This window comes from Macaca nemestrina, chromosome 11, assembly GCF_043159975.1.
Source record: "Macaca nemestrina isolate mMacNem1 chromosome 11, mMacNem.hap1, whole genome shotgun sequence".
NCBI lineage: Eukaryota > Metazoa > Chordata > Mammalia > Primates > Cercopithecidae > Macaca > Macaca nemestrina.
In genome coordinates, this window is record NC_092135.1 from 66,892,551 (window position 1) to 66,916,821 (window position 24,271).

A 24,271-nucleotide genomic window follows, 5' to 3' on the forward strand; every position below is an offset into this window, starting at 1 on the left:
TTTTGGAGGACAAAGAAGGTGTCTTCATCCTAAGTGCAGTGCAAACCTTACTGTCCCCATCTGCCCATTATGAAAGATTCAAGCTCCTCAAGCCCGGGATTCCTCTCGTTTAAAACACTCACTTCATTTGTTGGTATCATCTGGCCCTCTTTGCATTGCCTTGTGGGAACTAGGGGTTGGGTTGGGGAGCCAGTGCAAATGCTGAACACTGGCTACTGCTATTGCTATGAGTAATAAAGTCCTTTGTCTCTGGTTCAGGCTGCTTGTGTGACAGAGCAAGACTGCATCTCCAAAAAAAAGAATATGAACACTGTGATTCAGGATGCTCGTGTATACTGCCAGCATCATGAAACTGTGAGACTAACTGAATAGCTTGCAATTGAGCAAAATATTTCAACCCTTCACTGTTTTAGACAGTGGTTGGTATCCAGATCTGGATGCTCTCAGATTCATGTGGTTTGGTGATTAAAAAACCAGATTCCTGTATCCTGTCACCAGAATTCCAATTTAGTAGGCCTAACTGTGAATCTCTGTCTTAAAAAATACTCATCGGGTAATTCTGGTAACCAAAGTTCAGTTTGTGAGAACTCCAAGCCTCCTCTTACCACTAAATGGCAAGGATTCAATAATGTATGTTTGAGATGTGTCAGCTGTGCTGTATGTACCATCAAAGGGTACGCTTTGGAACTGGTGAAGACTGCTAGCACTCACTAAATTCTGCCAGCTTCCTTGTGACATTAAATACCAGCATTTCCTGGAACCACTGCCTCACAGGATGGTCCACCCACAGTTGGACATGATAGAAATTTTCCCAACTTTCTGATACCTGAAGGTATCCTTATCCCTAAACAACAACACTCAGGACATGTCAAAACAATATAAAGTAATTCCTGTCTAGTGGTTTTCATTCCAAGAGACACTAACAAGAAACACAAATTAATTAATTTGAATACTTTTCTTTGGTTCCTCGATACTAAAAGTTTGACTTTAAAGTTTGACCCCCCACCCCGCTGAAAAAATGCAGCTGTCCAGATTGAATGCTGCAAAAACTAGAAAATCTGTCCCTAAATATTGGATTTTTGATTGCATTTTATTTGCTATCTCTACTAAAAGAACAGGAGAGGAACAAAAGAAAACAATACAAAATATAATTAAAGTCGTTCTGTAAAGAAATATTTTTCTCTCTGATTTTGCAAAATTAAACATACAGAGGAGATTAATACATTAACAACAAATTGTAACTCACAGGCAAAATTATAAAATTTATATGTGTTTCCTTGTACCTCAATTGTAGCAGTGGCAGGTTGCATAGCACTTTTTAAAAATTACATACAGCCGGGTGCAGTGGCTCACGCCTGTAATCCCAGCACTTTGGGAGGCCGAGGTGGGCGGATCACAAGGTCAGGAGATCGAGACCACCGTGAAACCCCGTCTCTACTAAAAATACAAAAAATTAGCCGGGCGCGGTGGCGGGCGCCTGTAGTCCCATCTAGTCGGGAGGCTGAGGCAGGAGAGTGGCGTGAACCCGGTAGGCGGAGCTTGCAGTGAGTGGAGATCGCGCCACTGCACTCCAGCCTGGGGGACAGAGCGAGACTCCGTCTCAAAAAAAAAAAAAAAAAAATTATATATAAAGAAGTGCCTGTCAGCAGCTGCATAGCAGGGAGAGAAACAAAGCTCTTATTCATCTTTGCATCCCCAGTGGGATACCTGGCACTGCATAGTGTACAATCAATGTTTATGGGATAAAAGAATGAATGAAATTTTTATGTCCATGCTGCATACATGCAACAAGAGATTTATTTTAAATTGCTCATCTACTATGATGGATTCATAGTTCAATGCTAGACACTGGGCTTTTCTCAGTTTCCTTTCTTACATCTTCTGTGTAGGTCAGAGGAAAAAATAACCTCTGACTTAAATCTTAGGTCCTGCTTTCTATACTTTGTTACACTAATTTCTGCAATCCATTCAATAGAGGTCTCCTGCCCTAATAATAACTTTAAGATTTGATGATAAAAAGTGGTAACTATGACAAAGGAGCAGAGATTTTTCAAATGAACTAATACTGATAGCCATTTTTATGGGTCCCATCTCTGTCTTATCTTAACCAATGCCCAAATCCTATCTTATAAGTTATCTGTGATGCAGTTATGGGTGTCTAATATTTGATCCTGACTTGATCTCATACATATTCTGCCTTGTGTTTTAGTTTCACTGAAAGAGATGCCTAAATATTAGAGACTAAAACCTTTAGCCTGTGGCTTTCCCTAATCCTAAACTTAATGTTGTCAACATCGTAACTAACATCTGACCTCATTTACAGCTAAGAGTACTGCTTGGAGAGCAAGGATAAATGGGTATAGTCTCATCTCTGTCACCAACTAACCATGAGACCTTGGGTGAAAGCACAGACTTCTCAGGAAACGATTCTAAGTTTTAGAGTCAATACTCCACAAGACCACAAGGTGGAGATAACTCCTTTGTGTAAATTGACCTTTAACACCATAAGAGAGTATTTTCCAATCTATAGAAGGTAAGGTTAGGTCTTTTCCATCAACATGAGAAACAGAAAGGATTTCACCAATGCTTGGGCTTGTGGAATTTAGTTAAGTATTAAAATACTTTAAAATACCAAAACAGAGCAACATTTTACCCTATAATGTTACTTGAGATTAGAAATTTCATGTCACATTTTATTAACCCTTTTCCATTATATTCTTTTCAAAAATCATTAATTTTTTAAACCTGAGGTACTAATAAAATTATTGTACAAACCAGTGGTATTAATATGAGACCTTTTCCCATTGGAGCTTTAGTATAATCACACTGGCTCCCCTATCATTTTTCTCTCTCTTCTTCCTTTCTATCTCCCTTAACTAGAGAGAAAATAAAGTCACATCTTTTAAAACGTATGCTGGTCTACATATAATTGAGTTTAATTGCTCTATTCTAAATATATAATGCTGACTAGTAGAACATAATATGAAACATTTTAATCACTGTAAAACTAGCCCATATATTTGATTTAGATTTCCTTTTAGTTAAATAATTCCCTCCTGAATTGTTCCTGCATCAAGTGAACTCTATGGGAATCTGATCTCCAGATGTCCAGGGAATCTGATGATCCCCTACACCTATGCTAGGTCCTCTACCAGCTTGAAAAACAACAATGAAAAAGTCAGATTTTCCTTCCCTCCCTCCCTTCTTTCCATCCTTTTACTTTTACTTTTATTGTCAAGTATTTACCCAGAAACTAGAAAAAATTAAAAGGCAAAAATTAAATATGATTGGTATTGCTGTGGTTCAATAGAAATGTCAACGTAGTGTTTGGTTCTTTCTCCCCTGAAGCTCTATTAAACTCCTGTTCTTATATAATACATCTTATAGTTATTTGGGGCAGCACCATGGACTCAATGAAGTAGCTATTTCTAGAACTAGAAGAGCAGTTGAGTCTTTAGTGGCAGGATGCAGTAAGAAACTATGCTTGCTAAATGTGTGTTCTCTCACTGTGATTCATCCTGCTGCTCCTGAAAAAACGTGTTCTATGGAATTTATTTAAAGCGTCTGTTAGAAATTGAGACCCCTGTTCATTCAATATTAATACATTGAAAACAAAAGAGAACCTCATCACTCCCTTGTCATTTTCATAAGGTCATAAAGAGTATGCTACTTTATTCCAAATTTGTCCATTGTGAACCAATGTTTGTAATTACTGCCTAGCGGATTCATGTGTTGGAATTTTATTTAAGACAATTTGAAATTACATCATGCATAATGGATGTGCTTGTAATTTAAAAATTCTCTGACTTATTTGCTTTGATAAGTCTTGCAGTTGGGGTTTTATTTTACTGTGGACAATTTTTCATTCTAGTTTTTAAAATCTCCTGATGTCTTACTAAGTGCAAGGCACTGGGTTAGGTGACCAAGTTGATTCAGACACAAATAAGATGTATCACTAACTTTAAGAGGCTTATAATTTAGAAAGGGGATAAGTCAACATGACTTTGATTAAGGCTCAATAAGAAAATTGCCATGAAAATTTTCTAATGAAGGGTGGTAGGGGAATGAATGTGAGAGTATCAGGGCTGAAACATAATGTGCAGTAATGAAGAAAGGCTTGGAGGAGAATAGGTGGGCTCTTTATGTGAAAATTAGACAATGTCTACAAGAGCAGAACACTTGTATCCTTAGGAAGAAATTGTATATTGCTATACATGTTGTTTCCCCTCCTAGATCTTTAATTTTATGGTACTTTGAATTATGTTAAAATTGATAGCATTAATTTAAATGTATCTTAAAACCATTATAAAATTGTATGAAATCAACAAATGTCTGTGAAACCTAATTGGCCTCCATTAATTCAAATATTTTGATAACTTGTAATAAGGGCTAGCCTATTCAAATACCTTTGTTGATCAAGATAGTTTTGCCAAAATTATTGTAATTTAAGAAAGAAATTTTAAAATTTGAGAAAAAAAAGTTTTCAGGTATTCTTAACTTTTATAAAAGAATTTCTACATATGAGCAAATAATTTGCTAAGTACCTATAATTCACACATTCTGTATTTGTTAGAATAGTTTGTCTAAGACTCTTAATTAACCCTTAGAAGTCCGTTTTCATTACCTTGTATTCTTAAAAGTAATCAATTAACTAATCTCCACTAAAAATATTGTCTAAAATTTAGAGTTTTCATTAGGTCTTAATGTTCCGTCTTTTAGTCTGACTTGAAACACTGCTAGGTATATACCTAGAAAATTCATATTCTCAGGCTTAAAGGGCATCCAACAGTCCCCAGGAGAGACTTTTTCCATTTCCCCCCATGAGCAGTTGGTGCCTGACCTTTCTGTCTTCTTCATAAGTAGACTTATGATCTACAACAGCTAATGGAGGTTCGTGCACCAGGTAAGAAAGCTGAGACTTGGAGCGTTGCCGGATGGAAGCTCTGTAAACAAACAGAAAGATGAAACAGTGTAGACTGTGGCCAGATTGGAGCAGGATCAACTGGTGTCCAAGTTTACATCTCATATGTCAAATAAATAGAAATGTTTGGTAGGTCACATGGTAACCAGGAAAGGGAGCCTGCAGGTTAGGTTTGACAGAGCTGTTCTTATGGTAGAGCTAATCAGGTTGATTGCTCTGGGCCCTAATATCTTGCAAGCATTGGACCCAGATTCAGAGTGCAGGCAGGGAGGGAGAAAGAGAAACGGAGCAAAGTTGTCTTACCAGTTCATCAAAAAACCACCTAAGGCTCAAATACTTTCTAAACCCTGGTTCTGCTAATTGCTGCCTTTGCAACAGTCCATTTCCTTTACCTTCCTTCTGGCTTAGATTGTGGTCTTGATCTCTCTCTCTCATACCTGATGTGTTCACTTTAGCATGGTTACAAATGATATGAGGAAATAGGGCCTCTGAAGAGATTTTCTCCAGGCTATATACTACCCCTAGAGATGCATGAATGAGTATCTTGTTGAAATATAATTTAGCTCAATGTGTTCATTCATATATTCATTAATTCAACAGAAGCTTATTGGGCATCTACAACACACAAACCAAGGCCAGGTGATGTTGGAGACACAAAGACTAGCCAATGACAGATTTCTCCTTCAAAAAGTTTAAATCTTATAGAAGAGGGCTGTACCACACCCTGATGTAAAGAAGAATGTAGTAAGTGCTATTAGGCAGGTTTGAATAAAGAGTATGGAAAGTCAAATGAAAAAGAAATGTATGGCAGGTGTTACCAAGGCAAGATTCATGGATGAGATGGCTCAGGTAGGATTTGGTGATTTGTAGACTATAGAAAAGAGCATTTCTGATTGAGAGAACAGTACAAACAGAATCATGGAGACAGGGGAGGACAGGCTTGCTTGCTGAATATACTGAGTACATGATAAGCATGGGAAGTGATTGGTTCAGGCTCCACCCTTCTCTTCCCTCCCCCAGACTCCTGGGAAGGAGGCCCCCCTTCTCCTCTAGGTTAACCTTAAAGTATTCAATGCTGGGAGTTGTTGACAATTATGTTGAGACCTTCAAAAAAAGAAGTTTCCTGAAAAATGAAGCCAGTGGTGAAATAGTAGAGCTGAGAAAGAAAGAGAGAGAAACTGCTATCTATCTTGGACATATCACTGAAGCTCTAGCCTTGCCTGAAGCCAAAGCATCTTTGGAATATTTAGTTATGTGAGCTGATTCTTTCTCTCTAAAGGTAAAGCCAGGTTGGGTTAGGTTTTCAGTCATTTGTAAACAGTCTTAATGGCTAAGAGGCAATGCTGAAGACTGTGTTTTAGAAAGAATCACCTGAAGTAAATGGTGTAAAGAGAGAGATGTGAGTGATAAGGAGACCTGCATCAACTGTTTTAGTGCCATGTAGATGAATCCATTCACATATCTTCCTCTAGCATTTTGTATCCAAGTGATATTAGACCAAAACAAATACCAAGGTGGTGCCTGCCTACTATATGCTCACCCAGCCTTCTAGAGAAGGCAGTAATACATCAACTGAGTTACTCCAATTTGTACCCATTTTATGTTAACAGCACTGCCATCCTCTTAGTCACCCAGGTTCAACACCATGCAATTACCTCAAGCCCTCCCTCTTCCTTGCTCTTGCACATTCAGACTCTTGCCAAGTCTCATTATGACCAGGCATTAAACACTCCTCAACGCTACTTCCTGCCACCAAACTGGCTTCTGGGACACCTCCAGAGACTCCCTCCCACCTAGCCTGAAACTCCACAGCAATGAAGTTATTTGTCCCAGTTAGGTAGCAGAGGTCAGGATGTCTTCCTCAGAAGGTATGCAGCATAGGCTTACGTCAGCAGGTGAGAACAAGGTGCATGATAGGAGGAGACTTAAGGTCAAGGTCCTAAAAAGCAAACGCACAGCAATGGACTCCAAGGTAGGAGTTTGTGGAGGAGGAGAGGCCATCAACATATGACTGACTACCTTCCAGTTCTGAGTATGGGAAGACCTATATCCTTTACCCCTTGGATATCTACTTTATATTTCTTAAGTCTCTCTCTTTCACCATTCTCCAGATCATTCGTGCTGTCTAGCCTAGGCTGTCATGAGGCCATGGGCAGTGCATGTGCTAGGCAGGTTTACCTCTCTCATCTACCAGTAATACCATCCCTTTTGAGAAACTGACAACATCTGTCCCTCCCCTTCTCTGAAGCTGTGTACCACTTCTCACTGCAAATAAAAACAACTAACTTGGGGGAATACTCTTTCTCAACATTATTATTTAGGAAATTTGTGGCTGTTTTCTATTAAATTGTTCTTGAATCTAAAATATATAGCTGAAAAGGAACTTAGCCATCAGATAAAACTGGAACCAAAGAAACAAGATACATATTAGCACTTCATTTAGTCATCTTTTAACGACGACAAAAGAAATCTGTCAGCATATACAAGGAGATATTTTAACAGACTTTCATACTCAAATATACAAATCTTTCTCTGCAGAAGGTTAATAGCTACTTTCTGTGTGTACATTGTATTTCTGGATTTCTCATCCTAATCACCAAAATGTAGCATTTGTGAGAAATTATAGTCAAATTAATGTTCATATTTAAATGGTTATCTAGTCCTAATAATAAACTGCAAATAAACTACTTAGCATGGGTAGAATTTTGTTCATCTGAAGAGTTAAGAAAATATTTATTTTCTTGTTGGCCTGATCATAAGAAACATCTCCACTTTGCAACCTTTAACCTACCGACCGAAAGAGATGCCTTGTCATTCTCTGTGTTTAAGAAGTTAGTTGATATTTTCGGATTGTGATTATAATGACTTCAATGATTTAAATTTAGTATTCCAATCAGAAAAGCGTGACTAAACTTACTATCAGGTGCCTATAACATTGTTTTATACCTTTTACATGACAGAGTAATGTGAAGCTATTGCTTTGTTGTTTGCCAAATTCAATAAATTCAATCAAACTAACATTTCTTAAAATTTGTTTGAATAAACTTGTTCTCAACAAGAAAGGAAAACCCAAGTCTGAAAATTCAAATTGATAAGGAAAAGATATACTAGGGCCTGAAGTATTTATCTACATCTGAAAATAAATACACTACTTTTTGTGAGCTATTCTTTGAATATTTAAATGAATAAATCTGTGTTTGAACTACTTGGAATTGTTAGCTGAATGTTTTATTTTAAGGCTTTTTAATGACTTTTTCAATAAATAATTATCCATCTTGAATGTGCAAGTCCTATCTCTGAGACTTTGCACAGCCTTGCATTAAATGTCCTAGAAATGGAAAGGGCAATTGTAGAGAGATTGCTGCCATCTCATTGCCTATTAAAAATCTTCTGACTTAAGAAAACAAACAAACAAACAAAAAAAAACCTTGAGTAACGGTTATAAATATAGACAAACACTCCTGGGCAGAATTCTTCTTAATACAGACTTTTAACATTAGAGGAACAGTTTTATTGAAACTCTTAAACCAGGATGAAAGGCTAAGGTGTATAGCCTCACTAATAGCATACTCCAAAAATATATTTTGAAAGTAAACAGCTTTATATTGATCCAGAGAAAAATAAATAGCTCTTATTTAGGAAAATTCTTTTTAAATGCTAAAAAATTACATTTCTTATTTCATCTTGTTAAGGAATGATTTGACTTCAGATGGGTTACTCTGGGAGCAGAAGTGTTTGTAATTCAATTGTCCCTCAGTAGATTAAAGAATGGAGCTAAAGGTATGAATTTGACCTTCATATAAGACAGTGTTTCATACCACAGTTAGCTTGGAGCTGAGAAACACTAAACACCGATTTTTTTTTTAAAAAAAGAAGTCCCCTTTCTAAGCTCAATACACAACATTTTAACCATAAAGCATCTCCATTGTAACCCTTATCCCCAATAAGATGAGAAGTTAAACAGAAAAAACCATGAATTGGTGACAGAAATGTCAACAGAGCAACCAAGGATCATTTGCATGTTTATATTTGACAAGACCTGGCAGTCTACTCAGAGTTTCCTTGTTGTACCTGAGATATTCTCTGAGGATTATGACTACAGAGGACTCCTAAGAATATTTGGAAACCTTGAAATCTGCCCTGTGACTTGAACTTACCTTAAACTATCCTGGTAGCTCCCTCTGCTAAAGGTCCCCGCAAGCATGTCATCTTCAGTTGCATCTTTTCCTACTCAACACAGCATGAGCAATTCTTTAGTACATATAATGAACAGAACCATACCTAAGTAGAATTCTTTACTATGTTTGCTTAGAATATAATTACTATGTCTAATGCCAAAACATTCTGTTAACTTTTTGGCAATAAATAAAACTCGGGACTTGTCCTGCAGATTCTAACATAAAATTTCAAAATACTCAGCAAGACTGAGTCATTTAAACCATACAATAGCTTGTTACCTCTACAGAAATAGGTATTTTTTAGCATAAATCATAAAAAGTTTAAGAGAAGTTCATCAGAAGTAGCAAAAAAAAAAAATGATAGAAACACTGAACTTTTCAAAAGTCTGTTCAGAATAATCCTCATATGTTAAATGTATATAGTAGTTACACCTAATGGAGTGAAATGGTAGAGAAAGTTTAGAGTGGTTGGTTAATTTAGACTGCGGTAACCACCAAGTCTGAAAATTCAGACTGATAAAAAAGAACATGCACTAGAACCTGAAGTATCTATCTACATTTGAAAATAAGTATTACACTTTCTTGTCATTGATTAATTCACTCAGCCAATAAGCATGAAGCTTCTACCGCGTGCGGAACACACTCTAGGAAGCCTCTTCCATTTGCACAGGCTAAACAACAAAAAAAGAGGGGATAAAATTGAAAGTTAGAAGACCTTGGTTTTAGTGCTATAACTTGATTAGATAGCTTAGCTTCCTGAGCTTCAGTTGTTTCCTTTACCATCTATATAATGCCTGCCAGGGTTGTTGGGAGAACAGTGTGCATTGAAATACATAGAAAACCATAAAGCACTATAGACATTAACTATTTAATATAACGTACAAGTATAGGGAAAAAGCACTTGCCCTTTATGTCCTCTTCATTAAGGGCTTGATTTCCCTGACTTTGCAAAGTCACTAGAGTGAAGTAAACACCTTTCCTTTCCAATAATTCTTCATGGGTGCCTCTTTCCACTGCAGCGCCATGTTCAAAACCAATGATAGTATCTGCAGCTTTGACCGTAGACAAGCGATGAGCCACTGAAATAATTGTGTGCCCATGCTGAATCTGTAAGAATGTGCAGTGCACCATTAAACAAAACTGTAAGACAGAGCTGACACTGACCTTCGGATCATTTCAGAATCCATAGGAAAGGTACATCCTTGGTTCCTGGGAATATTCTTAAACAGGCTGTGCAGACATTAGAAAAGGCCAGCACATTTTCTTGCAGCCATAAACCCCAACACACACTGGCCCTGTTGCTGCCATTAATCAACAGCTAAAAATTTTTTTTTAGGTAATTTAAAAAATATCATAAGCTAATCTTCACAAGATTTAAACTTTTACATGTGTAGCTTTTGGAAACAAATTATGACTTTCTTCTGTTCAACTGTGAGGAAGATTGTAGTCAGCTAATATTTTCTAAACAATCAGACTAGATGCATGAACCCATGTAGTATCAACTACTCCCATCCCTCCCACCCCACAAGGAGCTGCCTTTCCTGCAGCAGCACAAGCATTTCCACATGGGCCTGTCAAATGGACTGAGACTTCCACAAACCTTACTCAGTGCTTCTTGCACCAAGGCTTCACTCTCATTGTCCAGAGCTGAGGTGGCCATGTCCAATAGCAGAATCTTGGGATTTCGGATGAGGGCTCTGGCGATGGCTACCCTTTGTTTCTGGCCGCCACTCATCTGGCCTCCTCCTTCTCCAACAAGGGTGTCAAATTGCTAGGTGGAAGGTGACACCAGTCATGAAGGGAAAAGAATTTGATGGCTTCTGACAGTGATCCACTACAATGTCCTTTCTATTATAGCTTTCTTCTCAAGCACGAATTTTCACTGCTGCGACTTCCACTGAAAGAAATTTCCCTTTCCCAGACAGGTTATTGTCTAATCAATATTTATGTGTGAAATAAAAAAATTGATTTATGCTTTTATTCCAGGGTTTACTGGGCTATGTAAATGTTCCTCTTTAGTTCAACTTCAAATAAGATTTTTCAACCAAAATAAAAATTGGTCACGGTCCTAAATATCTATCTTAGAGGATTAAAGCACAGAGCAAATCCTTGTCTCTTTTCTCTTGTTAGACGACACAGCAAAACATAATGCAAAGGCTGTTTTTGTATTATGAATAAAAGGTCAAACTAGCTTTATAAGGATTATCATTGACAGAAGATGGTTACTGATTATCTCACAGGTCTAGCACAACATTGGAATCTAATAATTAGGTATTAACGGACAGACACTTATCTTGCTTATTACTAACCAACACGAATTGAGCTCCTACCGTGAATAAAGCATGGTGCTGAGCTTTTTACACATAACATCTCTTTTAGTTCTCATAGATACCTTATGAGGCAGGTGCTGCTATTTGCAACTGATGAATAAGGAAACACTGGGCCCAAAGAATTAAAGTAACTTGAGAAAGTTCATGAAGTCTATAAATAGAGAAGCTGGGATTTGTATCAAGGCAGTCTGATTCTAAAGCTTTATACTCTTCAACTACTAGGCTGTATCATAGCCACAGCTGCAATCCTATTCATAAAGAGAATTTAGAAGGCTGAAAGGGAAGTGTTCAAGATCACTGACTCTGAAGGCAGACCACCTCAGTATGAACCTTGTCTTTCCACTTACATGCTGTGTAATCTTGAGCAAGCTCTTTGACCTCTTAGAACCTCAGTTTTCCATCTGTAGATGGAGATAATAATATTAGCTGCTTAACAGGGCTGTTGTGAGGATTTAATGAGTTAATAGATGTGAAGTGCTTAGAACAGTGCCTGGTGTGTAGTAAGAACCGTACACATGTTAACTCTTCTTTGACTTAGCAGACCATCGGTGGCGAAATCCATTTAAGTATAATGCTGAAGAGTTGGCTTTTGCAGTTGTTGTTGCTTAGAATGGAGATAGACAAAGAATAATTTTTGACACAATATTAGCTGCCTAAGCACAAGAAAATTATAAGAGTAGACATCATAAGATTATTGTGCAAGTTATTGCCACATGACGTTTAGCATCTGCTTAGACAAATGCTTAATAAAAGGAATAAGGACACTGTATCTATGTCAAAAGAGTTTTAAAAAAGATAGTTCCCCATTTTGGTAGATGTTTAATATATTACCAACAAAGGGAGCTTTTCAAAAGAAAACTTCCTTTTTTGATAGATTCGAACATATAAACAGTGTATTTTCAGATGAAAGGAAAAACTCATGGTACTTTTTCAGACATGAAGCTAAAACATGGCTTAAGAATTTAATTACTTGGGAATCATATGAAAAGAAATGTGTATAATTGTGCTACTTTTTTTCCTTCTATGACATCTTGGTTTCTCCCAGGAATGTACGGCTAGGGTACCTGTGGCAGGTCCATAATGAAGTTGTAGGCATTGGCCTCCTTGGCAGCTTGGACTATGTCTTCCATTGTTGCATCTTCTCTGCCGTAGCGAATATTTTCTGCAATGGTGGTAGAAAACAGAACTGGCTCTTGCTCCACGATCCCAATCTGATCTCTAAGCCACTGAATGTTAAGAGAGCGAATGTCATGGCCATCCACGGTCACCTAGAGAGCATGGGCACAACATCACAACTTTTGGAACCTTTCAGGGTTCTGAATCATAATATTATGTCATACTTGACCAATGGGCAGAAAAAATAGAGGCCAATAAGATTCTAATGGAAACAATTCCTCTTGAAATGTGGTTCTTTATGTAAGGATGATAATATATAATTGAAATCAAGTATAGCTGCAGAACAATTCATTGTAGAAACATAAATGATGTAAATAAAGGTCAGTTAATTTAACACGACTGGCCCAGGAATGGACAAATTTTTAATTCCAGTAAAGGGTAGAGTCAGTTATTCACTATATTTTAAATATTTTTATATCTTTTGAGTTTTGATGAAAATGGACTCAAAAGATACAGTAAAAATAAACAATGATCCCTATCTTGTATATATGGATTATAGTAAGTCTTATTTCTGGCCAGATTCATCAAATAACAGTTTGCTGTTAAAAAGCAAGTGAAACTATCAGTGGGAGCAAATAAAAATCACTATTAGTAAAAATGTAAAAATCTTACATCAAGAAACTATGATTTCTATATATTCAGAGTGCAGTTATGGTAGTATGTAGTGAAGACTACTCAATCAGAGATGAAATGTCTGTGAAAAACGAAAACTCTGTTATATTTGCCATGCCTGTGTAATATTATATGCATGATAGAGAACTCATTTTGTTGAAGCCATTAAATACACAGTTAAACGATTCCGTCTCAAGGCATCAAGGAGATGCTGACAAGAATGATTTTGAGACAGAGTGAAAAGAGCATGGGCTTTGGAACCAAACACACCTGGATTCAATCCTGACTTGGTCATTTACATGCTGAATGACCCTAGACAAGTCTCCATCTCTCTGACTCTCTGCTTCCTTGTTTGTCAAATGGGCCTATGTACCTTTGGGGGTCATTGTGACAATAAGTAATTATTTTAATAAAGTATCTGACACATAATATGTGATAAATAAATGGCAATTACTAATACTCATTTTTCTTAGTTTCTTAGGACGGCTATCTCTTAATTTCAAGTCCTGTTATTGTTCCTATATTTAGTGTTTGGAGAACTTAAGGACACAATAACATTTTTGTTATAATACAAAGAAAAAAGTGGAATAGATAGTTCACTGAAGAGGCATCAATAGCATTTTAAATGTACAGTTATTTATAGTCAAGCGATGGGGATACATTCTGAGAAATGAGTCCTCAGGCGGTTTCATCATTGGCGAACATCACAGTGTAGTTACACAAATTTAGATGGTGTATATATATATATTTCCAAATGTCCTAGCACCATTACTAAAATCAATCATTTCTCTTAACTTGATCTGCAATGCCATGAAGTGACATATGTCAGATTTCCATATATGGTCCATCATAATCTTATGGAACCACCATCATATATGCAATCCATCACTGATTGAAATGTTGTTATGCCACACCTGACTGTATCTGCACATCCAGTTACATTACACAGTGAATGGAATTGACTGGTTATTCATTGAACACTGGTACCATGTAGGGAGCGTGTCCCATCAATTCAGTAACAAATCATTAACTATGCATGCCAGCACAGTCTCAATGTATGCCACGCCCTTCTGTTTGATCAATATGCTGCCATTTGCCCTTTACTGTCCCATGTATTGAGGAGTTTCTGGAAGACACTCACCATTCCTTCACAGGGATCATAGAGTCGCTGAATGAGCTGCAGTGCTGTACTTTTTCCAGCTCCACTGGGTCCTACCAGAGCTGTCATTTCCCCTGGTTTAATGACCATGTTGAGGTTATTTAGAATCTGGAGAAGAAAGAAAAGAGCAAAGTTCAGATTGTCACTGTTTACCAAATCAAACATTTGGGCTACAAGTGCAGATGCTTTTTGTGGATACTCGGTGTCTGTGTGTGTGTTTACGTATGCCCCCAAAGCAATGTCCACTGATATCCATCAATAACCAGCAAAAGAAAACATTGGCAAGGGTGAGGTTTTGGCATTTAGCACATTACTTAATTATTTCACTGAGAGCCATGACCAAGAAAAGAAATGATGTACATTAACACAGGTGAAGTAAATAAGACATGTTAACTTTCAAAATTATGTTCCAAAATCTAATTTAAAATATTCCTGACATACTAGGATAAGGAGACTATGCCAATTAGTTAAAGAAAAAAAACCATTAAGTTAGAAATATAGTACTAATTTACTGATCATGGATTAACAGTAAGATAATTTGCAGATTTTAAGCTACCCTTCCTGTGTATGGTGTATGAACATACCATTTGAAAAACTTACTTAATAAATAGTCATAGTGTGTTTGCTAGGTAGAGACTGAATGCTGGCTAGTAGGTCTTGCGAGGAAAGAATGAGAAGCTAATTCATAACTATCCGTCAAATATTTTCACCAATTAAGAGGTGATTTTTGTACTGATTATGGAAAGTGTGGCTTGGGGTCCTCTGTGTCACAAAATCTCACACCTTTCATTTCACACTAGGAGTCAAACTTGCAAATACATTTTCACTTATTAGTCTGTATTGGACTGTAAGCTCCCAGGGCAAGCAGGCATCAAATGTGGTTGTTTATTATTACAGGCCAGTACAATCTGGCACACAGAGGGTTAAAAACATACTTGTACTATGAATAAATACATATAGGTTTAAGTAAGGAGATTTTATTTTGCTATTAAAAGTAATGGCAAAAACCATAATTACTTTCCACCAACTTAATATAAGTTTTAGCTATCCATTCAAAAATATTTACTGAGTGTGTACTACTTTGTAATTTATAGCTTACAAAGCACCTTTACACACATTATAACATTTGATGTTTAGGTAGATATGTAATAGATAATAAAAATATACTTTAAGTATGGAATCAGAATATATATTTACTTATGTTTTATATATTTACGTATATAATGTAGGTAAATAGAGATATACACCTATATTTGTACATTTGTCATATATATTTATAGATATATTTATATTTACCTACATACCGATAATGTAGGTATGTATATATAAATATAAAACATAGGTAAATATATATTTACATATCATATATTTATGTATTATATACTATAAATATTATATAAATATTGACCTGCATTTTATGTATATGTTTACCTTCTTTCTGTATATATTCATATATTAAAAGAGAGAATTATATATATATATATATGATAGGTATGTAGTGTCAGAGTGAAGTTATGCTAACAAAATGGGATTTAGTTCTGTGCAGATAACAGAAATATTATTAAGAGAGAGTAGCTAGAGATACTCTGTTGAAAATGAGGAATAAGTCTAATTTCAAAGCCAATTTATTCAGGGGTAGTAGATCCTAATTTTCCTGTAGAGTAAATTGCCTTTGAAGATAATTTAAAGGTAGGAAATTAATTTTTTTTCACCATGTGCCCTGAACAAGACACGAGAGCATAATATCACAAGGATACCTTCCCATAAAGGCTGATGCAGTGGCCCTAGTGAATTTACAGATGGGAAGTAAAAACGTACATAATGGCAGCTTTCCTTTCCCTCTTCACACCGTATACTCAGTGTCCTCCACTTTCTGCAGTCTCTACGAAGGTTGGGAGGAACCTGTGCTTCTTGATTGTTCTAACTGCCTTGTCATTTATCTAGCACATGCATAGAAAGACAGGACCTGCCACTCATTTCAACAGAGTGTCCTATGGTTCTTTTAGCCTGAATGTGCTGCCAGACTGTGTCCCAACCAGGGGATTTGCACATTATGGTTATCACAAAGGAATGTGGTGTGTTGCCTGAGATGAGCCAACACTGGAGGATACTTCCAGAGAAATACACCTCTATTCCCTATTCCTAGGAACTGAGTCAGGCTTCAGAAAATGAGCAATTTGTGGTTATGCAAATAAATCATCAAAGAAGAAAACATCTATTGTTCTGGGGAAAAGACCAGCACTCACCTTGACCTCTGGTCTGGAAGGATAGTGGAAGGTCACATTATGGAATTCAATTTCACCCTTGATTCGATCCAACTTGTAACCATCTTCTGACATGCAGTCAATGATGGGTTTCTGGAGTGAAATACAAAAAGGACACAGTGTAAATTCAAACTAAGATGCACAACTCAATTCAAATTGTAAATTCAAACTAAGAAACATCTTTGGCATATCTCTGCAATGTTTTATCTGGTTGTTGCTCTGCTTTATGAGTAAATTCCAATGAAGATGTATATATTTATTGTGCCTCTTAGTTTGCATGTATCTTAATTTGAATTTACTTAGAGCAACAACCAGATAAAACATTGCAGAGATATGCCAAAGATATTTATACATTAAACATTTATTAATAATAGTGAGAATAATCACTACTTATTGAGATATTATATATTAACATAATACATATTTAATTAATTTATTTAATTGCTATTATTTATTGACTTATTACTGAGATACTATATGTGTACTATTATATAATAATACATATTATATTGTATTAATGTTGTATTAATATTATAAATGTATATGTTAACAATATTATAATATATTTTATATTACTATATTATTAAGATAATACAGGAGGCAATGTACAAGATGTTTTCATACTTTTATTTACATAATTGTCACCATGACCAAACTAGACAGGTGATATGCCCATTTTTCAGTTGAAGAAGCAGAGAAATTGAAGAGAGATTAAGTTTCTAGGACCATGCAACTAATCAACCAATCTGGGGTCCAAGGGTATTCTTTTGAGTATCCATGGTAGATGATGATTAAAACTGAGTGTTCCTAAATGATGTCTTCAAATGCTACCAACTTTCAATTCTTGTCCTGAATTTCACCTCTGTTGCTAAGCAACAAGCCCAATCTAGAATTTAACTACTCTGGTTAATCAGAGCAAAGTGAGGGCCTCCTCCTGCTACCAGAACACTCCAGCATCATCTTCTTCCCTTGTCCATAACTAGTGACGGAAATTCATCACTGTATTAGTCCATTTTCACACCGCTATAAAGAATACCTGAGACTGGGTAATTTAGAAAGAAAAGAGTTTTAATTGATTCACAGTTCCAAATGGCTGGGGAGGCCTCAGGAAACTTACAACCACAGTTGAAGGCCAAGGGGAAGCAAAGCACGTATTACATGGTGGCAGGAGACAAAGCACGTAGGGGAAACTGCCACTTTTAAACCGTCAGATCTCATGAGAACTCCCTCACTATCACAAGAACAGCGTGGGGGAAAATGCTCTTATGATCCAATGACTTCCCACCAGGTCTGTCCCTCGACACATGGGGATTACAGTTCCAGAGAAGATTCGGGTGGGGACATAAAGCCAAACCATATCAGTCACTTTAGCTCTATTTAGGAGTATAATGTAATCTGCCTTCTTATTGGGTTGCTAATAAAGATAACAATTTTTAAATGCCTTAATTTTTTAGTTTCAGGGCACTTTTAGAGTCATCATCTTATTTGAGCATATAACAACCTTAAGAAAGAGGTAGAATTTGAATACATTGACATCAACTTTTTTTCTTTTTCAGAGACAGGGTTTCATTCTGTCACCCAGGCCAGAATGCAGTGGTGTGATCATAGCTCACTGCATCTTCAAATTCCTGGGCTTAGGCCATCCTGCCATGTCAACCTCCTGACTAGTTGGGACTATAGGCATGTGCCATGACACCCAACTACTTTTAAAATTTTTTGTAGTGACAGGGTTGCCCAGGCTTGTCTCAAACTCCTGGACTCAAGCCATCCTCCTGACTTGGCCTCCCAAAGTGCTGGGATTACAGGTGTGAGCCACCATGAACATTTTTATGTGGTTTTCAACAACCTCTTTGTATATGAAACCCCAAATTATAAAAACAGATAAAGCAATGAGTCAGTTCCTTAGTAGGTTACAACTTCACTGTTTGGCGAAAAAGTATCAAACAGGGGACAGGGAACCAAACAGGTTCAGTGAACCCACAAATCACCTCTGGATTTCCAGGGCTTGCTTTGGACTCAGCTCAGGGCTTTTTTTTTTTTTTTTTTTTTTTTTTTTAAGAGAGAAAGAACAACAAATTACCAACTTCCCCTTCTGTTCTTGGCTTTCTGTTTGTTTGTTTTTTGAGACAGGTTCTCACTCTGTTGCCCAGGCTGGAGTGCAGTGGCGCAATCATGGCTCACTGTAGCCTCAGCCACCCTGGGCTCAGGTAATCCTCCCACCTTAACCTCTTAAATAGCTGGGACTACAGGCACATGCCACTGTGGCTGGCTAATTTTTGTGTTCTTAGTAGAGACAGGTTTTCACCATGTTTCCCAGGCTGGTCTTGAACTCCTGGGCTCAGGCGACCCGCAAACCTTGGCCTCCCAAAGTATTGGGATTACAGGCAAGAGCCACCATGCCTGGCGCGTTCTTGGATTTTGACTCCCTAGCTTGGCCTCCAGTGTGCTTCTATAGACTAACCAATAAAATCCCTTTTTGCCAGATAAGCGAATTTTATGGACATGGCCTTGAAGTCCTGCATGGTATGGCCCTTCCCATGCCTCCAGCCTCTGCCCCTTGTTCACTCTATTCAGTTGCACTGGGCTTGTTTCAGCTTCTTTAAATCAGCAACCTTTCCCAACCTGGGGGCCTCTCTTCCATGAATGCCCTCCCTGTTCTTACTTCCCGTACCCCACCCCCTCGAATCCCCCTTTGCATGGCTGACTCTTCAGTTCTCTGCTCAAATGCTGCCTCCTCAGAGATAGCATTGGCTGTCACCACCAACCAATTTAAAGACTCCTTCTCCCACCCCAATCGCTGTCACATTGCCCTATTTCATTTCCTTCCTTTACTTACCACTCTCTGCTATTGTCTTATCTTTGAATGTGCATACTTCTTTACTGCCTGTCCTCTCCCAGCATGAGTAAAGAACAGGGTTCTTACTTGTTCTCTTGTTGCATTCACTCCCTTGAGGCAGGAGAATCGCTTGAACCCAGGAGGCGGAGGTTGCAGTGAGCGGAGATTGTGCCACTGCACTCCAGCCTGGGCAACAAGAGCGAAATTCCATCTCAAAAAAAAAAAAAGAATTGGCACCAGCACATGATAGCATTTAATGTAATAAGTGTTGCTGAATTAAGGGCCTTGTGATAGCTTCTATTTTTAACATTAAGGTAAATTCTTAATGGGTGCTCTCTCCCCAGCCCCCAACTGTTAATGGACTTCACTTTTGGCTTTTACATACCCTGTCTATTGTCTCAAAAATGCTGGTGGCTGCTGCACGTCCAGCTGCAAAGGCTTCCAAACAAGGCGAGGCATTGCCAAGATTTAAAGCTCCTACTATGACACTGAGGAAAATCTGAAATGAAGAGAGAGAGATTTTTCATGTGTTTTTGTTAATGTATAAATAGTAATTACTATCATTTGGGTCATCCATGTTAACTCAGAGAGTTATCAGAAAATCTCTTCTGTGGGTTCGAAAGCTAGCTCTTTGGCTGTTTGGAAATACCCAAAATAGTTTTTGTTCTGTAAAGCATCTCCAATTTTTCCACTGTTATGATTTAGAAGACCACTTTATTTTTTACTGAATATTACTCTTCTACAAAGTAGAACTGTTTTGAAATGAGTAAGAAGTCTAAGCAAGGTAGCATGTAGACCCAAAGTGGACTTGAATAGTGATTTGATCATTGAATTCATTATATAATCAACCTTATAGTGATTTTCTGGTTAAAGGGTTGCCAAAAACAATACAGACACTAAGATCAGCCTGACTATTCTAGAGGCTGGTACATGCAAAACCAACCTGCTACTGCTGTTACCGCTATACTAATGCTGCTATTATAGTAGTCACTGGGGTAACTACTGCAACTACTGTGAATAACAGCAATAATAACAATAATAACAGGTATGTTTCTAAGTGTTCTATCTGTATTATTTCATTTTATCCTTACAACAGAAGAGTGAACAGACAGGTACGGAGGCTCCTAATTTGCATTAGGTTACAACACGTCATAAGTAGTAGAGCAGAATTTGAATCCAGGCTTTTGACTACCATTCTACCTAGCTCCCAGACTCACCTGTTGCTGGCTACATGCAGGAGGAGTGATCAGGTTCCTGTGCAGACTTGGGGCAGCTGTTCTTTGACTTAACAATGCAGTCATCTCATTACCTTAGGGGAAGGCTACCTGATCATGCCCAGATGTTCCTACCAAATAGCACTCTGTTTTATTTATATCAGCACTGTTTATAAAGGTGAGGAAGAGGCAATGAGGCAAATCCTCAAGTTGGCCTCCAGAAGGAATACCAGTCTCCTCTCTACCCTGTCAGCCAAAGAATGGTCCTATTCTTGTGACTCGCATAGAGGATGTTTCATTGGCTATAGTCTGCTGCCAAGCCAAAGAGTGGCCCTGCATGAATGTAGTCTTTTTCAGGTAATCAAATGATCCTGGTCTGTGATGGTTTCCATAGGCCAGACCCCTCTCATTTGTTCTATCACACTGGGGCAAATTGCCCGAGTCTCTCCTGCTTCTCTTTCTTCCTTGTGGCTGGAGTGGCTGAACCATGGAAAGTCTCAGAGCCTCTCAGCCATGTCTCTCCCTCTTCAGTAACCTCTTCATTCACACATTAGGATGATTAACAGGGCCAGGGTTGCCCTGTGTGGGTGGTGGGTTAGCCCACTCACGCTTTCTCCCTAGAGTCCTAGCCTATGCATAGGCACAAAAATTATCTCTTCATCTCCTTTTCCTCAATTATGGCATGTGATTCCTCCCATAGGCAGATAATGTAATCTTTCAAGCCCCCATTTCTTCATCTGCAACACAGGGATAATGATAGCATATATTTCATAGGATTATTACAAGGATCAAATGAGATAATGTGTGTAAGGATGATTAATCCAGTGCTAGTCACTTCAATGGTAGTAACGATGTTGGTGATGATGATGCTGACAGTGAAGAAAGTATTGAGGTCCCACACTTAGGAGGTGGTAAAGGGACAGACAGAACACTTCTTATGGTCTAATTTAGTTTAAGACCACACGCATCAGAGGTTTTCCTACCTCAGCAAAGAAACCTTCCATTTGCCCTAGATCCAGGGCCAGCAAACATTTTCTGCAAAAGGGCCAAATAAGTGTTTTAGGCTTTTCAGGTCATATGGGCTCTGAAGTAATTACTCAACTCTGCCATGTAGTATAAAAGCAGCCACAGACATATGTAAATAAATGACTGTGGCTCTGTCCCAGTAAAATGTTATTTATAAAAACAGGCGGTGAGCTGGATTTGGCCTGTTAGCCATAGTTTGCTGACTCCTGGCTGACTGGAGGCCTAAATTGAAGTTTGGGGTCCAAGTCTTTGAATGGCTCTCTGGAGGGGGAGGAGTGAGTGAGACGGGACAAAAGCACATTCCCAAACCATCACAGTAGCTAGCAACATCCCAATAAGCCATCACCTGTCACTCTGAACATCATATTCTTTAGCCCTGTGAACAGCAGAAGTAGTGTAGACAGAGAGATGGGAAGAGAGACTGCTGTGGAACAATCAAGCTATGGGTGTGCTGGAGAAAAACGGGTCCGTGGCCCCTGGGAAGACAGAGTCAGAGGCAGGAAAAAGTGGTTAATAGGTAGGCGCCAAAGTCAGGGAGACCTGAGTTCAAGTCCCTCTTAACGTCACTTGGCACATATTTCTTGACCTCATGGCCTCAATTTCATTTTTAAGTGGTAGTATAATGACACCAATTACAGAATGAGATTGAGAGCATTTCATGCAGTAATTTTGTTACATAATACATCACTCAGTGCTTGACACTTTATATATACTGAATGAATGTCACTCTCCATTATGTGATTATTTTTATTAATGAATTCTAAAACTCAAGAGGGTCATGAAAGAACAACCTTCTGCACCATTCAGGTCCTCTTTGTCTTTCCCTACCAGACTACAGAGTGTATTTTTTCTCTGTGTACAAGTGATACTAATTATAGTCACTTATGTGAACTACTTACTATTTATGCCCAATTATCATGCAGCCAGTGATGATTTTGTGCATCACAAAATGTACTAGATTAATCAAATCGTTAATTAGTTTTGTGGATTAAAACACTCAACTCAGCCCATGCACACTCAGCCTTCATAGTTTGCTGCTCAGAAGTTTGGCCAAGACCTCACTGAAAGAGAGAGAGAGAGAGAGAGACACACACACACACACACACACACACACACACACACACAGAGAGAGAGAGAACAAGGAGTATAGTGTTAAAGAATGCATTTCATCTTCCCAAAGGAAATTTTCTCTTAAGATATAAGCAGACGCTTACAGAAAGATGTTGGGAGTAACAGGTTAATAATTAGTGATTAAAATGTTAGAGACCCATAGTATGCCATGCCTGCACATAGCAAGGACTCAAGAAATATCAGTTGAAAGAATAAATTATTTACAAAAGTTAAAGTAGCTCACTGTACAATGGGCAGAAAATTTAAAGATGAGAGCCATAAAATTGGATTCCTACTACAGACGGTTACCAAAGGGCTTTTTATTCAAGTGCTTCCAGTTGGAATTGTGTATTATTTGATTTTCAATTTACCAATTCACTTTTCCCTCTGAACCATTATTATTGTGTACCTCTATCCTCTCCTTGTAGGCATGGAAAAAGGGAAAAATAAGCGTTCTCAATGCTTGTCTTCTTGCATAGTAACTATATATAAGCAGCTAGGACTAAGGCCAACTACTGATATCTCTAGTTTGGTAAATGTCAAAGTTCTTAGGAGGAATTGGATTAATAAAGACAAGGGACTATAGTTACAATTTGGACCTGCAATACTTCATTGGCTTTTCCAATCTGCAAAAAATGTACCTAAGTTGTTAAGAAGTGGTTAAATTATAAAATTGGTAACACTTCCCATCCATACTATCTCTTTAAAGTTTACAAAACACATGAACCTGTATTATCATATTTATTTCCTTTAACAAAGTTCAAAAAATGTCAGCCATTCATGTTGCAAAGATAAACTGAATTGAAAAGGTTGTTCTTCGTGTATTATCATGTTTAATGAAATAAAGTCCGTGGCTTGGAATGATTATGGTTTGACCTCTGATAATCACTTCCATTTGCAAATCAAAATCCTACTCAATTTTCCCAGGCAATGTATTTATCCTAAAGCAGTAGATTATGAATTTTAAGCTTTCAACTAGCAAATTTCTGGTTTACAAGGTTTTGATATTTTTCATTGTTTGCTCTACCCAGAATCTGGAGCTAAAAAATTTTACTTAAGAATTTGATATAAAACTACTCATCAACTACTTGCAGGCCAAATGAAACAAATATTTCATTTTTTGTTTCCCTGACCTCATAGATCTTACTGTCTGAGGGTAGAAAGGGATGGGCACAAGTGTAAATAAATGCAAATATTCAATGTCACACAAGTGCTTTGAAAAAAAAGTACAGCAAATCACAAAAGAGAATAAAAAATGGGTGAGCGTAAAAGGCCTGACTGGGAAAGTGACATTTAGCTGAGAATTCAAACAATGATCAGAGTCCAACTGCAACAAGAGAGAACCATAAGCTAAGGAGGAAAGGCCTTGGGAGAGGGAGCAGGATAAGAAGGCTTCCTTGACCCCAGTCACACCTGGTTATCCTGCTATTCACTGTCAAGGTTCT

At 37.7% G+C, this 24,271-nt stretch overlaps 1 protein-coding gene across 3 annotated transcripts in view; it reads right to left on the reverse strand.

Moving 5' to 3' along the window:
- LOC105483284 (ATP binding cassette subfamily B member 11) overlaps positions 1-24,271 on the reverse strand; it is a 120,949-nt gene that overhangs the window by 47,246 nt on the left and 49,432 nt on the right. For all 3 annotated transcript variants that reach the window (XM_071072902.1, XM_071072901.1, XM_071072903.1), the window contains 8 exons: positions 19,862-19,975; positions 16,623-16,733; positions 14,359-14,484; positions 12,494-12,697; positions 10,700-10,870; positions 10,005-10,206; positions 9,079-9,148; positions 4,841-4,943 (listed from right to left, as the gene is read on the reverse strand). In XM_071072902.1, coding sequence (XP_070929003.1) covers positions 4,841-4,943; positions 9,079-9,148; positions 10,005-10,206; positions 10,700-10,870; positions 12,494-12,697; positions 14,359-14,484; positions 16,623-16,733; positions 19,862-19,975 — 1,101 coding nt within the window. The remainder of the gene's footprint in view (positions 1-4,840; positions 4,944-9,078; positions 9,149-10,004; positions 10,207-10,699; positions 10,871-12,493; positions 12,698-14,358; positions 14,485-16,622; positions 16,734-19,861; positions 19,976-24,271) is intronic.